The sequence below is a fragment of the Vulpes vulpes genome, chromosome 1 (assembly GCF_048418805.1).
Source record: "Vulpes vulpes isolate BD-2025 chromosome 1, VulVul3, whole genome shotgun sequence".
NCBI classification, from domain to species: Eukaryota; Metazoa; Chordata; class Mammalia; order Carnivora; family Canidae; genus Vulpes; species Vulpes vulpes.
The window spans coordinates 16,690,342-16,704,067 of NC_132780.1; the positions used below are offsets into that span (position 1 = coordinate 16,690,342).

General features: G+C 57.3%; 1 protein-coding gene across 10 annotated transcripts in view; it reads right to left on the reverse strand.

Annotated features, from left to right (window-relative positions):
* Positions 1-709: 709 nt before the first annotated feature.
* SHANK1 (SH3 and multiple ankyrin repeat domains 1) overlaps positions 710-13,726 on the reverse strand; it is a 45,372-nt gene continuing 32,355 nt past the window's right edge. For 8 of the 10 annotated variants that reach the window (XM_072757410.1, XM_072757446.1, XM_072757438.1 and 5 more), the window contains 3 exons: positions 9,301-9,397; positions 4,457-7,592; positions 710-2,609 (listed from right to left, as the gene is read on the reverse strand). In XM_072757410.1, the coding sequence (XP_072613511.1) occupies positions 1,895-2,609; positions 4,457-7,592; positions 9,301-9,397 (3,948 nt within the window). In that variant the 3' untranslated portion in view covers positions 710-1,894. Of the gene's footprint in view, positions 2,610-2,879; positions 3,086-4,456; positions 7,593-9,300; positions 9,398-13,726 lie in introns of all 10 variants that reach the window. The other 2 variants (XM_072757461.1, XR_012001470.1) reach the window with 2 other exon arrangements.

Genomic DNA, 13,726 nt, shown 5'->3' on the forward strand with positions numbered 1-13,726 from the left:
GGGGGAATGGGCTTGGGGAAAGGAGGGGGAGCTCCCTTCTTTGGCAGCTGAACATGGGGGGGACCTGAGGGCGATGCCCTCCCCCCTTTACCCACAGTAGGTGAGGGGGCTTCCCAGGGGAAAGGGTGGCTTAAAATTCCCAAGCCCCAGGAATAAAGGGAGGGGGGGGGAAGCGTGCAGGAAGGAACAGCCATGCTGGAGGGAGAAGGAATTTCTTGGAGAGAGGGAAAGGTTAGGAGGGTAGGTGGAATCTTCGTGCAAAATGGATAGAGAGATGATCTGGGAAGAACTAGGAAAAGCGAGAGGAGGGATGTGCGAGAGGTCACAGACTGAAGCAGGGAGAAAAGGTGGCATGGTGAGCAAGAAAGGGTCTTCTCTCGCCAGAAGGAGAAAGGAGTGTCCAAAAGGTGAGAAAACATGCAGGGTAAGAATGTCAGCAAGAGTTGTTCATCCATGGGAATGAAAAATAAGGATGCTAGGAAAAGAAACGCTAATACAGCCCAAGAGCTTGTGGAAGGAGACAGGTGTGCAAAAGGAGAGAGGTGGTGGAGCTCCCCTGGGGAGGTGCGAAAAGGCACCCAGGAGCTGACAAGAACAAGTAGAAATTCAAGAATTAGTGTGCAGCAAAGCCACGGTGTGCGGTAACATCAGGAAAGCATCAGAAGTGCCAGGAAGGCTGTGTGTGCAAGAGTGAGTGTGCAAGAGTAAGTTCACAGAAGAGCTGAGAATGAAGCAGGACACAGATGTGGAAAAGAAGGGTGCATAGGGGTGGGAGCCTGGCAAAGAGGAAGGTGATGGGCATTTGAGAGAGAATCAGTTCCTGGGAGGCAGGTGTACACAATGTGGGACAAGAAGTAATGGTGTGAGGAAGGGAGGGGCAAGGAAAAGCATGGGAGTGTCAGTGTAAGAGGGAGAGGTGGGGAAAGTGAGAACATGGAGGTTCAAGACCAAGAACGGGGAAATGCTTGGAGATGATGGCCGCGAGTGTGTCAGGAGAGGTGCATGGGACAGCAAATGAGCAAGAGGTGAACAAAGGCAGGTGTGTTCCACAGAAAAAGTATGTGCACACAGAGCTGGTGAGTGGGTAGGGGAAAGGGTGTCCCAAGTGTGTCTGCAGCAAGGGTTTAGAGAGTTTCAGAAGTCAGGTGTGTAAGGGAGGGTAGTACAAGGGGAAGAATAGGCAGGCAAGAGTTGGAGACAGGAAGGGTATGGAATGTGGGAGAAGAAACGCAATGTGTGCTATCGAAACAGGGTGTGTGTGAGCGCTGAGAGGGCCTCGCGAGCCAGAAGCGAAGGCGAAGGCGGAGTGTGCAAGACAGCGAGAGGGTAAATTTGTGCAAAATTGTAGCCCAGGGAGAGGAGAGACAAGCAGGCGTGCAAAGGAGCGTGCAAGAGGCCGGGGTAGGGAGGGGCTGCTGTGTGTGCTGGGGAGAGGGGAAGGTGGGGAGAGCCCAGGGGCCTGGAGGGGGGGGGAAGGGTGGTTAGAGGGGCGGCAGGTGGTGGAATCTGAGGGCACCCCCTTCCCCTGCGGCCGGGGACAACCCCCCTCCAATCAGGCTCAGGGCTGACCCTCTATGGCTCTGTCTGTTTCCCACTCCCCAGAACCGACCCTTCCCTCCTTCTCCATCCCCCTCTATGATTTCCTCCATCACCCCCCACCCTCCCTGCTTCACATACACACACAGTCTGTGTCAGCTACCCCCTCCAGTGAGGCGCAAATGTCTGGCCGGGATCAGGCCACCTGGTGACCTCCGGCCTTGGGAGAGGAGGGCAGGGCACAGCAGTTCTAGCAGAGTCCCTGGCCCAGGGGGAGAGAATAAGGGTCAGGGGTCAGAGGTCAAGAGGCCAGTAGGCTCAAGGGTTCTGTGGACGGCTGGTCCGTCCAGGCCAGCCATCACCTCTCCAGGAAAAATTTGAGAGCCCGGTCGATGTTCATGCGGTGGCCCACCCTCGTCACACCCAGATCGACGTAATCCTCCTTGGTCAAGGCGGGCAAGTGGGAGCCATCAATCTCGTGGTCCAGGAACTGTGCTCGGTGCTCAGCCAAGCCCAGCCACTCAAGCCAATCAGCCACATCGAACTTGGTCCAGAACCCCAGAGGTTTAGCGCCGAAGGGCTTGTCCGGGGGCAGCGAAAGCAGGCGGGTCGGTGAGAGGGAGCGGGAGGCCCCTGACAAGGCTCCACCAAGCCCCCCGGATATCCCAGGGTGGGGTGGCACAAAGACAGGGGCGAAAGGGTCAGCTGAGCCTCCTGCCCCTCCGGTTGGGGAGCCACGGATGTCAAAGAGGCCCGGATACAGGGGTCCGGAAGGCAGGATGGGCAGGGACGAGGGCCTGGGTGCAGGGCTGACCTTGTGCTCCGAGGCGGGCAGCAGTGAGGGGCTTGGGGCCCGGCGGAGCAGAGGTGGCCGCATCTCGAACTCCACGCCTTGGAGGTGGCGGGTGGACGTGGAGGAGGAGGCTGAGGGTGAGGTGGCTCCTGGAGCTGCAGCGGCCGAAGGGGGGACCCCGCTTCCTGTGGGGAGTGGCGGCAGAGGTGGTTTGGGCCAGTTCTGAAACAGGCTGCTGACGGGTTTGGAGAGGAGAGAGGACTGGGAGTCTTCGGAGAGTCTGGAAGGTGACAAAGGGGCAGGGGTAGAGGAAGGGGGGTTTGGAGGAGAATGACGGGGTGAGAAGGAGGCAGAGGTCGAGATGTAGGGGAGCGAAGAGAGACAGGAGTAGGGGAGAGAGATGGAGAAGAGAGATGGGAAGAGATAGAAGGAGTGAGGGGGCAAGACATGTCAGGACAGAAGAACGAGAGGACAGGGAGAGGGTGACAGTCAAGAGAGATGAAAGAAAAAGAGACATTAAGTGATAATAATAATAATCGCCACCACTTACTGATGCTCACGTGTGCCAGGCATGGTTCTAAGTGCTTTACATATCGCATCTCAGTGTATTCCCCATGACAGCCCTGATGCAGGTTACTATTATTATCAGCAGCACAGAGAGGTTAAGTAACTTGCCTAAGGACACACAGCCAGGAAGTGGCAGAGCCCAGTTATATGGCACCAAAGTCTGAGCTCTTAACCACTACTCTAAACTGCCTATAGGGTTATGGCCAGTCACAGCAGAGTGGAAGACAGGGAGACGGTGAGAGAGGAACAAAAAGAGGGTGAGCGTTCAGGGGAGAGAGATGGAAAGGGACAGGGGACAGAGAGAGAGAGAGAGGGAGAGAGATGAGGAGAGGGAGATGAAAGAGAGAAGAAACAAGGGGAGAAAAAGGTTCCCCTCATCCCTTTTGCTCCCTTCAGAACAGTCCTCCCTCAGGACCTTTGAACTGGCTGCTCCCTCTGCCTAGCTCACGTCCCCCAGGTAGCCATGGGATTTGCTCCCTCCCTTCCTCCAGTTTCTGCTCCTCTTGCTGGTGAGAGGCCTTCTCTAACCATCCCCCATCCTTGCCTCTTAGTCTATGAGCTCCAAGAGGGAAGGGCTTTGCCCATCTTGTCTACTGTAGGGTCCTCCACCCAGAAGGACACCCAGCACACAGTAGGTGGTCAATAGCTCGTTTATCTGTCAACTAGATGAAGCATCCTCTCCTCTACCCAGAATATTCAAAAAATAACGAGTTGCCTTAAGATCTCAAAGGCCTGATAAAACGACATTTGAGTACCACTGTAAGGACGTCAGACCCTCAGCTCGTTAGAACGAGCTCTGCAGATGGGCAAGGGCAAGGGGATTAAGAAACCTCTCCACTCTGCTTGCACCAAGAATGCGACTCTACTTCCCCTCAGGCTAGAAGGTCCTGAATGAGCTCAAACTTTGTGGTGGTCCTAGCTAAGCTAGCTGCTTTGGGAAACTTCTTCACTCTCCCGTATTTTTCCAACTATACTCTCTGGGCTTTGGTAAGAGGCTCCTCCCTTCCCCCAGTCGGAATTATAACAATGACCCACAGTTAATCCTCTCAAAAATCCTTTTAGGTGGGCACCACGTTGTCCCCCTTGTACAGAGAGGCCCATTCCTTTGCCTAAGGTCACCTAGTTAGAAGCCTGGGGCTGAGACCAAAGCCCAAGGAGCCTGGCTCACCCATAATCCAAACTGCTGCACCCTAAAGCATCTTAGTCTTGAACCACACCAGGTTCAAGGGACTCACAGATTTCAGGCACTGTCAGAACTGACAACCCACCAAGGAAACACATCCCCAAGTTGTGCTCCGATCCCTTGTTAATAACTTTTTTGTTCATCATGGGATGTGGGTTGTCATGGTGATGGGGAAGAGACCACAAAAGCTACACTGAGATAAAGTGTCTGTGAAAGCATGCTTCTCTGAGGGCAGACTTCTGCGAGCCAGCCTCATTTCTGTCTTCTTTCTGCCACCTGGGACCCTCAAAGGACGCAGCTATGGGGAAGGTAGGCTCTGGTGCCTACAGCACTGGCCCCCGTGGCCTCCATCACCATACCCACCAGCCCCGGCTCACCTCTGCCGCTGCAGCGAAGAGGTCCTCTCAGGGACGTAGCTGGCTCCCCCGTGGTGGCTGTCCCCGCTTCCCCCGCTGCCTCCCCGGGCCCAGGGCAGAGCGCCACCAGCTGCTGAGGAACCCCCAAATTGCTGAAGCTTGGAGCTGAGTTCACTGATGATGCTGGCTTTTACTGTGGCCAAGGCTGAGGCCTGAGGCTGGGCCAGGGGCCCGGGCAGGGGTGGTGGCGGTGGGCCCGGGCCCTCCTCCCAGGGCAGCAGCTTCCGAGGCAGAGAGGAGGCCGATGGCAAGGGCACCGTGGGGCCTTCTGGCTCTATAGCCACCGAACCCCCAGCCATGCTGGCCACGGAGGGTCCCGTGCAACCGCTTAGGGCCAGCAGCCCATCCGTTCCAGCCCCTGTCACGGAGACAGTGGGGCTGGTGGGAGTGACAGGGTCCCGGAGTCCTCCACTAGGGCCGGGTCGCAGGCCTCCACTGGTCCCCAGAGCCCGGCCACGGAGCTTAGAAGGAGTCATGAGCTGTGGGGGATACGGTGGGCCAGGAGTGCCACTCCCCCCGAACGCCTGGCCATCCAGGTAGGCCACATATGTGTCCAGAAGCTCTGGCCCGCTGGCCACACTTGCCACACTGCCACCACCACCGCCACCGCCTCCGGCGCTGCCACCACCTTCGGCAGAAAGGCTGCTCAGTGTGGACGCGCTGCTGATGGTCTCCAGAGGGTGGTCACTGCTGCTCCTACTGTCCACCTCCTCAATACCCGAATCTGTGCCAGGCGGCGGGTCTGGGCCAGGCTGGGGGGCTGGGGGAGCAGGGGCAGCCGGCGCTGGCGGGCCTGGTGGAGGGGGGTCCCCAGGAGCCACGGGGGCCCCCTGGGTTAGTGTGGCCACCTCGCTGTCATAGGAAGTCAGGCTGGATGCCGTGGAGTCCAGGGTGGGAGGTGCGGCAGCAACAGCCGGTGGTGGCACGGGGGTCAATGGGGTGGTTGGCGTGGGTGGATCCGGCAGCGGGTGGGGAGGCCCGGGGGTGAGGGGCGACTCGGGCTTCTCGAAGCTGTTGGAGAACTCCAGAGGCGGGGGCAAGGGCTCCACAAAGAGGAACTCGCCATCTTCCACATCCACAGAGGGAGCAGGGGGCGGCAGGACCAGCAGGGGGAGCCCATTCTCTTCACCGCCTCGCGGGGAGGTGGGCGAGGGCGGCACGGACCGGCGCGGGCTGGGCGGCGGAACCCCCGGCCCGTCTTCCGAGGGGGGTCCCCTCCCCCCCGGCCCGCTGGCTCTGGGCTGGCAGTTCTCCAGGAACCGCACGTGTAGGGGCAGCCGCTCTGGCTCCTCGGGGGCGCCCGACCGCCACGCCTTGCTCACCCCGGGGTGCGGGGGCGGGGGCTCCGGCCCCAGCTGCAGGAGGAGGGGCCCGACCCCGGGAGCCGTGGGGGGCAAGCGGTGTAGCAAGGAGCGTCGGGCAGCTGGCGGGCTGGCCGGAAGGGACTTCTCCTGGCTGCCCAGCCCTGCCCGGTACCCCAGTTCCCGGCGGGCGGGGTCCGGTGGTGAGGCCCCCCAGAGACGCAGCACTGGCTCATGGTGGGCGTGGGGCGAGTGGTGGTGGGGGGTGGGCGGCGGGGCCTCGTAGCGGGGCGACGGGGGCCTTGGAGGGGGCTGGGGGGGCCCACCACCCTCCGAGGACTCCTTCAGCGCCCGCTCTCGGGCTGCCAGCGCCAGCCCGAGCGGGGAGGCGGGGTCCAGGGCCTTGCCTGTCAGCGGGTGGACCAGGGGTCGGGGCGGCAGGAAGCTGGTGAAGGCGCTGCTGCCCCCGCTGCCCCCGTAGGCGCGGCTGCCGGCCCCGTAAGCCCCGTAGCCGGCGCCGCTCCCCGCGCCCGCAGACTCTAGCCGGAGGTAGGGCTCGGCGGAGAACATGCCTTCGTCGATGGACTTCGAGTGGCGCAGCCGGGGACCCGGGGGCGCCCCTGGGCCCAGCCCGCTGTCGCCGCCGTCCTCGTCGCCCGCGTCGGTGGAGAGGAAGAGCGTGGACCGCCGGCGGGCTTCGTTCTGCCAGCCCCCTTCCCTGCGGGCCGCCCCCACCAGGGCCGCTCCGAACTGGCTGGTGAAGTCGAGGGTGGCCGGGCCGCTGGGCGAGGTGGGGGTGGGCACCGGCGAGGGGGACGGCGGCACCGGCGACATGGCCGGGGCGGGGCTGGGCGCCGAGGAGCCGCCGCCGCCGCCGCCGCCCCCGCCGCCCCCGCCGCCGCCGCCCGCAGCCTCGGGCTGGGTGGGGGGCTCCGCCTCGGTGCTGCTGCCCTGGCTGCTGCGGCCGCTGCTACTGGTGGACGGAGCCTTGATGATGATGGTGGGGATGGGGATGGAATTCTTCTCCGAGGGGGCGGCCGCGGCCGGCGGCGGCTGCGGGGACGCCGGGGACGTGGGCGAGGGGGCGGGAGGGAGGCCGCCGCCCTTCTGAGGCTCGCCCTCGACCTTGGTCTGCTTGACCAGGGGCCCCTTGCGCCCGCGGCCCGAGCGGGCTGGCACGTACATGGCCGCGCTGGCCGCCCGGGGGGGCAGCTGGAAGTAGCGCAGGGCTGGGGCCTGGGAGGAGCCGATGCCGCCGCCCCCGCCGCCGTGGTGCGACGGGGACGGGGCCCCCGGAGTGGGGCTGGGCCCGCCGCCCCGCCAGCCGCGCAGGCTGGGCTGGGGCCCTAGAGCCAGTCGGGGTGGGGGGTCGTCGGGAGAGCCTCCCGTCTCCATCTCGGGGGGATGAGGGGGGTGGGCGTGGTGGTGGTGAGGCTGGGGGGGCGGGGCATGGTGGTGGTGGTGGTGGGGCGGGTGGTGGTGGGCGGGGGGCAGGGGCCCGCTGTGGTACAGGCTCTTCTCTCGGCCCCCTATGCGCGTGTCGGGAGGGGAGGGTCCATCAAAGGACGCAGGGGAAGAGGAGGGGAGGGGGCCACCCGAACTGGGGTTGAAGGGCCCTCCTCTGGGGGATGGGGTGAGGCGGCCAGAGGAGGAGGGGGCGGGAGGTGTGCTGTAGGGGGGCTCCGGTGGGGACGTGGTGGGCGGCGGGGGGATGTCCTCCGAGCCAGGCACAGACAGGCTGCGGCTGAACTTCATGGCTGGGGGTGCTAGGTAGGGTCTATCATCTTCAGCAGCCCCTGGGAAGATACAGTGGATCCAGGAGTGGGGAGGAGGGGGGTCTCCCTCCTCCCCTATCCCATAGTACTACAATATTAATGAAATAATAATAATAATAATAATAATAATAATAATAATAACAACAACAACAACACACAACTGAGTATATGCTAAGAACCTCACATGAATTAGTCCAGAGTTCCCCAAAAGGGGTACATCTCCCGTATCATACGGGGCGTGCGTTGCACACCAGCAACCGGCAGAGGGAGCAAGAGGAGGAGGGGCGAAATTCACCTGAACTTCCTCCCTAGGCCAGGAGGGGGCGCCTTTCCCTAATTCCCGCAAAGACACCTCCTACGCTAGTGGTGGCTTGGGGTGAGTGGAAAGTGCCTGGGGCCAGGGAAAGATGCCATGTTTACAGGTGCATAGTTACAGATTTCTTGTCATGTGTACGCAGAAATAAAACATTAGCACGTCGAACCTGTGCTTTCACAGACGGAACTACTTAGGATGAGGCTAACGTTTACTAGAGCCAATTTATAGGTAAGCAATGCTGGTGGCTTTACAGGTAGTAGAGATTAGGTAAATGAGGAGATACAGGTAGACCTCACAGATGCAAAATTCACACTGGTGGACTGTGGACGCTGGAAGTGGGAGAAGAGCTAGACCCAATCAGCAGAAGGACTGAGTGGATAGAAAGAGTGAAGTCTTTTGCCTACTTTTGCCTACTTTATCACTGTCAGGGCTCCCAGTCTTTAACCTTCTCTCCTCTGACTACTCTCCCCCTCGGGGATCTCAGCCTACATCCTGCTTCATTCACTATCTCTCTGCTGAAGACTCCCACCTAAGTCCTGGGGCTCAGGCCTTTCCCCTGAGCTCCCTTGAGCTCTGGGCTCCTATATCCAAATGCCATTACTCAGTTACTTGGATAGCTCTCTGGCATCTGAAACTTAGCAGGCCCCCAGCGGTGCTCCTGATCTCCCACCGCATAGTCTCCCCCATCTGAGCAAATGGTGGCTCAATCCTACCTCAGGACCTTTGTCTTGGCCATTCTTGCTACCTGGAATACCTTATCACCATATATCCACATGGCTCTCCCCTTCATTTCCATGTTTTAGCTCGAATCTGCCTGCCACCACTCCTGATCTCTTATTCTACTCTACTCCCCACCCCCACCCCCGCCACAGTACTTACCACTGTCAGCATGCTATATAATGGTCTTGTTTCTTATAATACCCTTATAATCTATTCTCTGTCTTCCCTGCTAGAAGACCACCTCCGCAAGGGCAAGACCCTTTTGTCTGTTTTGCTCACTGACATATCCCCAGCAGTCTAGGACTTATGGCGGGTGCTCAATAAACATTTACAGAATGTGTGCATGCATGCATGAATGAAGTCAGGTAAAAGAGAGAAGAAAACAGGGTCTATGGGGGAGGGAGGGCTTCACCTCACTGCATCCAGGCAGGGACAATAACATGCCCATTCTCTAGATGCAGAACCCAAGGCCCAGAGAAGTGAAGCTACCTGTCGCAGGTCACACAGCTAGGAGGGATAAAAGCCAACCCCCCAACAACAAAGCCTGAACTCTTTGCCCAACTTGATAGAACTATGGTCATATATGGAAGTAGAAAGAACATTTCAAAGCCCCTTCATTTCGGTAAGCTGTCACCCTCCAGCATCCCCCTCCCCGGCTGGCATCCATTATGCCCACCCTTCCAGGTGACATACCAATAGATTTTTGCCGGAGCATAAGCCCAGGTCCGGGAGGCAGGTAAGAAGGACGTTCATAACTTGGCTGGGAGCGGTGGTGAGGATCGAAGCTTGACTTTGGGGTGGCAGTCAGAGAAAAAAAAAAAAGACAACAGAGAAAGATCAGTCTGGGTGTGAAGATTCATGGCTTTACCACACAGCCCAAGCCTTCTCCAAGCCTCTGAAGGAAGGATGAGAGGCATAGAGGAGGCAAAAGGGGATTCTGAAGGGAGGGAACGTGTCCGAATTTGGGTAGTGTGGAGAAAGAAAGGAAAAGAAAGCCGATTCTCAGGCAGCCCTGTTTGCTCTGCTTCCCATACCGATCACTAATCTGGGTCTTTTCTCCATTCTTGCTGCCAACCCCCCACATCCAGGTCACCAGCATTGCTTGCCTCTTTGGCTGCCCGTAGCCTCTTCCCCTGTCTCCCTGCTGGCACCCTGGGCCCTCACCCCATTCTGGTCTGCTTTCCACATCAGTGTCGGAGGGATCTTTCAGAAACAAATCCAGGTCATGGGATGGCCCTGCTTAAAATCCTACAGGAGCAATCCCACATCAGTTAGGAGGGGATCGGAATTCCTAACTCTGATCTTGAGTTGTGGTCTATGGTAGACACTGCTGGTGCATATCCAGGTCCCCTTGGCTGGGGTGCTGCGACCATCCCCAGCTGCTAAGAGTGTCATCTGCCTGGGCTCTCGGCTGCCCCTTGCTCTAAAGAATCACCCTTCTCCAAAGAGCTGATGGACCCAAGTAGTTATGTCCCCTTACTTCTGGGAGCAGCCTGCAGCCAAGGACTGACCGACATGGAGGTCCAAGGCAGGACTAACTCCGTTGTGCAATTCGTATTCCAAACTCTCCGAGGGGTTAGGCTTTCTGAAAGGGACTCCAGCGGGTACCAGGTTTGCTTACTTCTGTAGCCCACCCTCCTTCCCTCCCTCCCTTATAATTCTCTTAGGATACTATTGATGCAAGAATCCCCATCTCAGGCTCGGGCCATGGGAAACCAAGGCACCCAGTACAATCTAGTCCCTCCTACATCGCCTACCTGCTTACTCTGATCCCACCATGTCCATCAGTCCTGCTCCTCCAATGCCCCAAGGTCCACCCCTACCCTAGAACACCTGCAAGTCCTGGATTTGCTCTCTGCAGTGTTTTCTCTCCATCATTACACATGCCTTGCTATCCTTATGGCCTCCACTCAAATGTCCCTTCTAGTCACTGTCTACTACAATTCCCTGTCCTGTGTTCCTTAGAGACACTTATTTAGCTGCTTACTTCCTGACTCCCTGCCTAGAATGTCAGCTCCCTGAAGGCACCAGAAGCACAGTATCTAGGGCTCTCTATCAGAGGGGAGTGGGTGTCTGGGTGGCTCAGTGGGTTAAGCATCTGCCTTTGGCTCAGGTTGTGATCCCCTGATCCTGGGATCAAGCCCTACATCGGGCTCCCCATTCCATGGGGTGTCTGCCTCTCCCTCTCCCTCTGCCTTCGTCCCCAGCCCCAGCTCATGTTCGCTCATGCGTGCGCGCTCTCTCTCTCTCACTCAATTAAATAAATAAATAAAATCAGAGGGGCAAACATGAATAGAATCCAGCCTGGATAGTAATATTCATCTTTGGACCAACACACTCATAAGATACAGATTTTTAAACTCTTTTTTTTTTTTTTTTTTTGAGGGAGAGGATTTTGAAAGCAAAAGTGCTAACGGCCCATGGAAGTCCTAACATAGCCTGCCTAAGGGTAGCAACATTGTTGGGTCTCTTTTACTGCTGGGTCCCCAGTCCCTAAGCAGGACCGGATGTTCTACAAGCTTGTGTCAAATGAACAGTAAGTAAAGTAGAATGAGCCAACATCAGGCACTGATTCTTCCTGCTTCTGCCAGGTGACCCCATATGCCCCTTTCTCTGTCTTTGAGATCAGAAAGGCAAAGAAAGGAAATCCTTTACGGATGAAGCCCCCACCTTACTGCCCTCACTTCCCATCATGCTCCCTCCAGCCAGCCCCCTTCCTGTAAGTCCTCCCCTGCTCTCTCAACTTCTTGTGCTGTATCTCACCTCAGGGCCTCCTATGCTGTTCCCTCTGCCTGGAACATCTGTTCCCCCTGCTCTGTTTGGGAAGACTTGTCATCCTAGCCCCCACCCTGGTCTGGCCTCTCCCTTTCTCTAAACCTACACTGACCAATACAGTAGCCCACACCCTTTTGGGTGTAAATTTTAATTAAAATTAATTAAAATTAAAAATTCAAAAAAAAAAAATTCCCTCCCTCTGTTTTTGCCGGTCACACAGTTCAAGTGTTTAATCGTCACACACGGCTGGTGGCTGGCTAGTGGTTATCATTTGGGACAGCGCAGCTGTAGGAAGCCCTATTGGACAGGGCAGCACTGCTCCAGACCTTCACAGGGTGTGCCTGTACTAACCCCTCCATGCACTCACCTCCTTGGATTGAGACTGTCTATCTCTGTGTTTGTTTCATTCATTCACTCATTCATTCATTCATTCCACAGATATTTACTGAGCACCTGATCCATGCCAGAGACTGTTCTAGGTGCTGCAGATGCAGCCATAAAAAAAAAAAAAAAATAGACAAAAGTCTCTGCTTACACAGAGGGCAGACAAAATAAATTAGTAACCTAACGGGGTCAGGTGGAGGTAAGAGATGGAGGAGAGGGGACTATAATTTAGTCCAGAAGGAAGGCCTTTCTGTGAAGATATAATTAGAGCATACTCGGGAAGAAGGGAGTCATGCATATAACCAGGGGAAGAGTATTCTAGGAAGAGGGAACAGCAATTGTAAATATCCTGAGGTAGGAATGAGTCTGGTGTGCCAATGTCAGGAGACTGATGTGTCTGGAGTGGGTGAGCGGGGCGCCGGGTGGCAGGAAATAAGGTCATATAGGTGGAAGAAGGGTGATAATGAGTGGAATCTGTCATTTTCAGATATCTCCTCCTTGAAAAGGCTTCCTTCTGTTACTCTGCATCGTAACACCTTCCACCTAACCCAGTGTAGAGTTATTATAATTACTTGCTCGTTCATTGTCTGTCTCCCTGGGCACAGAGCTCACCCAGTTCCCATTCCACTCTTCTTCCTTGGTAAGAAAACCCCAACTTTGTGTGGCACCTATTGGGACTACATTTCCCAGGCTCCCTTGCAGCTGAGTATGGCCATGGAACTAAGGCCTGCTGGGATGCATAAGTGTAAGTGGTGTGTGTTACTTTGGGGAAATCTCAGAGGTAACCCACGAAGCAACAATGTGCCTTCCTTTGCCTTTCTGCCTTTCCACTCGTCCTTGTTCCTGCTGCCTGAAATACTGGTGGAACAGCTAGAGCTCCCGCCATCCTGGACAACTTATGGTTGGAAAGAAGGCTAGGATGGTGGAGTAGAAAGTGAGAAGGATCCTGGGTCTTCATGACCATGGTGGCTGCCATACCTGCCTGGGACACCCTGCTCCAGACTTTGTTAACACTAGAGATAGGAGACTTATCAATGTCGAAGCCATTGTTATTTGGAGATTTCTCTTACATAGGGCAGAACCCAATTCTGTAAAGTCCAACCCCCACCTCCACATGTAAAGTCTCTAACACAAGTGACTTTGATTGGTTCACTCTTACACCCCTAGAGCCAAGCAGCAGGTCCAGTGCATAATAGGTGCTCAGTAAATACGTGCAGAAGGAAGGACACCCTGACAAGCTGTGGGGAGTACCCTGTCAGAAAGGATGCAGGGACCCCTGAGGGGAGAAGCAGGCTGCAGAGGACACTGCAGGCTACGGTCCAGGCTGGGGAGGGCAAGCCAGGAGTAACAGGGAGGTGGGAAGGAAGGTGAGGGAAGCATCCGGTAGAGGCATGGGAGTGGGGAGAGGGGGGAGGGGGGCAGAGTGATGGGGAAAGGAGCAGAGAGACAGGAGGGGGCTCAGAATGACAAGGGAGGGGCCGAAGAGCAGGGGAGGGGTGCCTCTGGCTGAAGAGGGTGCAGTGAAGGGAGAGGCGTCAGATTGGCACAGGGACAGAAGACACTTCTAAGTGGAAGAGGAGGGATCAGATGGGTTAGCTTGACATAAAAGAGGTCAGAGTGGCAGAGGAAGTGTCAGACTGATGGAGAAGCCATAATCGCGTCTGAGGAGGCGTCGGGATGCCCCCCTGAGGGGCACAAAGACTCAAGGTGGGACACGCTGACCTCCATCTACGAGCCGGGAGCATCCTCTCCCGCGCAGAGGGGGCAACCAATCAGAGTGCGCGTGACGTCACCGGCTGCGGGCGGACTCCTCCCCCGCGAGTCAGCCAGAGGGCCCTCCCTCCTCCCGTGCCGTTGGGTCTGGGGCCTCAAGGGCAAAGGGTGTGCCCTGGTGGGGTGCACGGGCTGGAGGCTGAAGATGGGCTGAATAGTGTGTGCCAGGGGAGACAGCCCCCGAAAG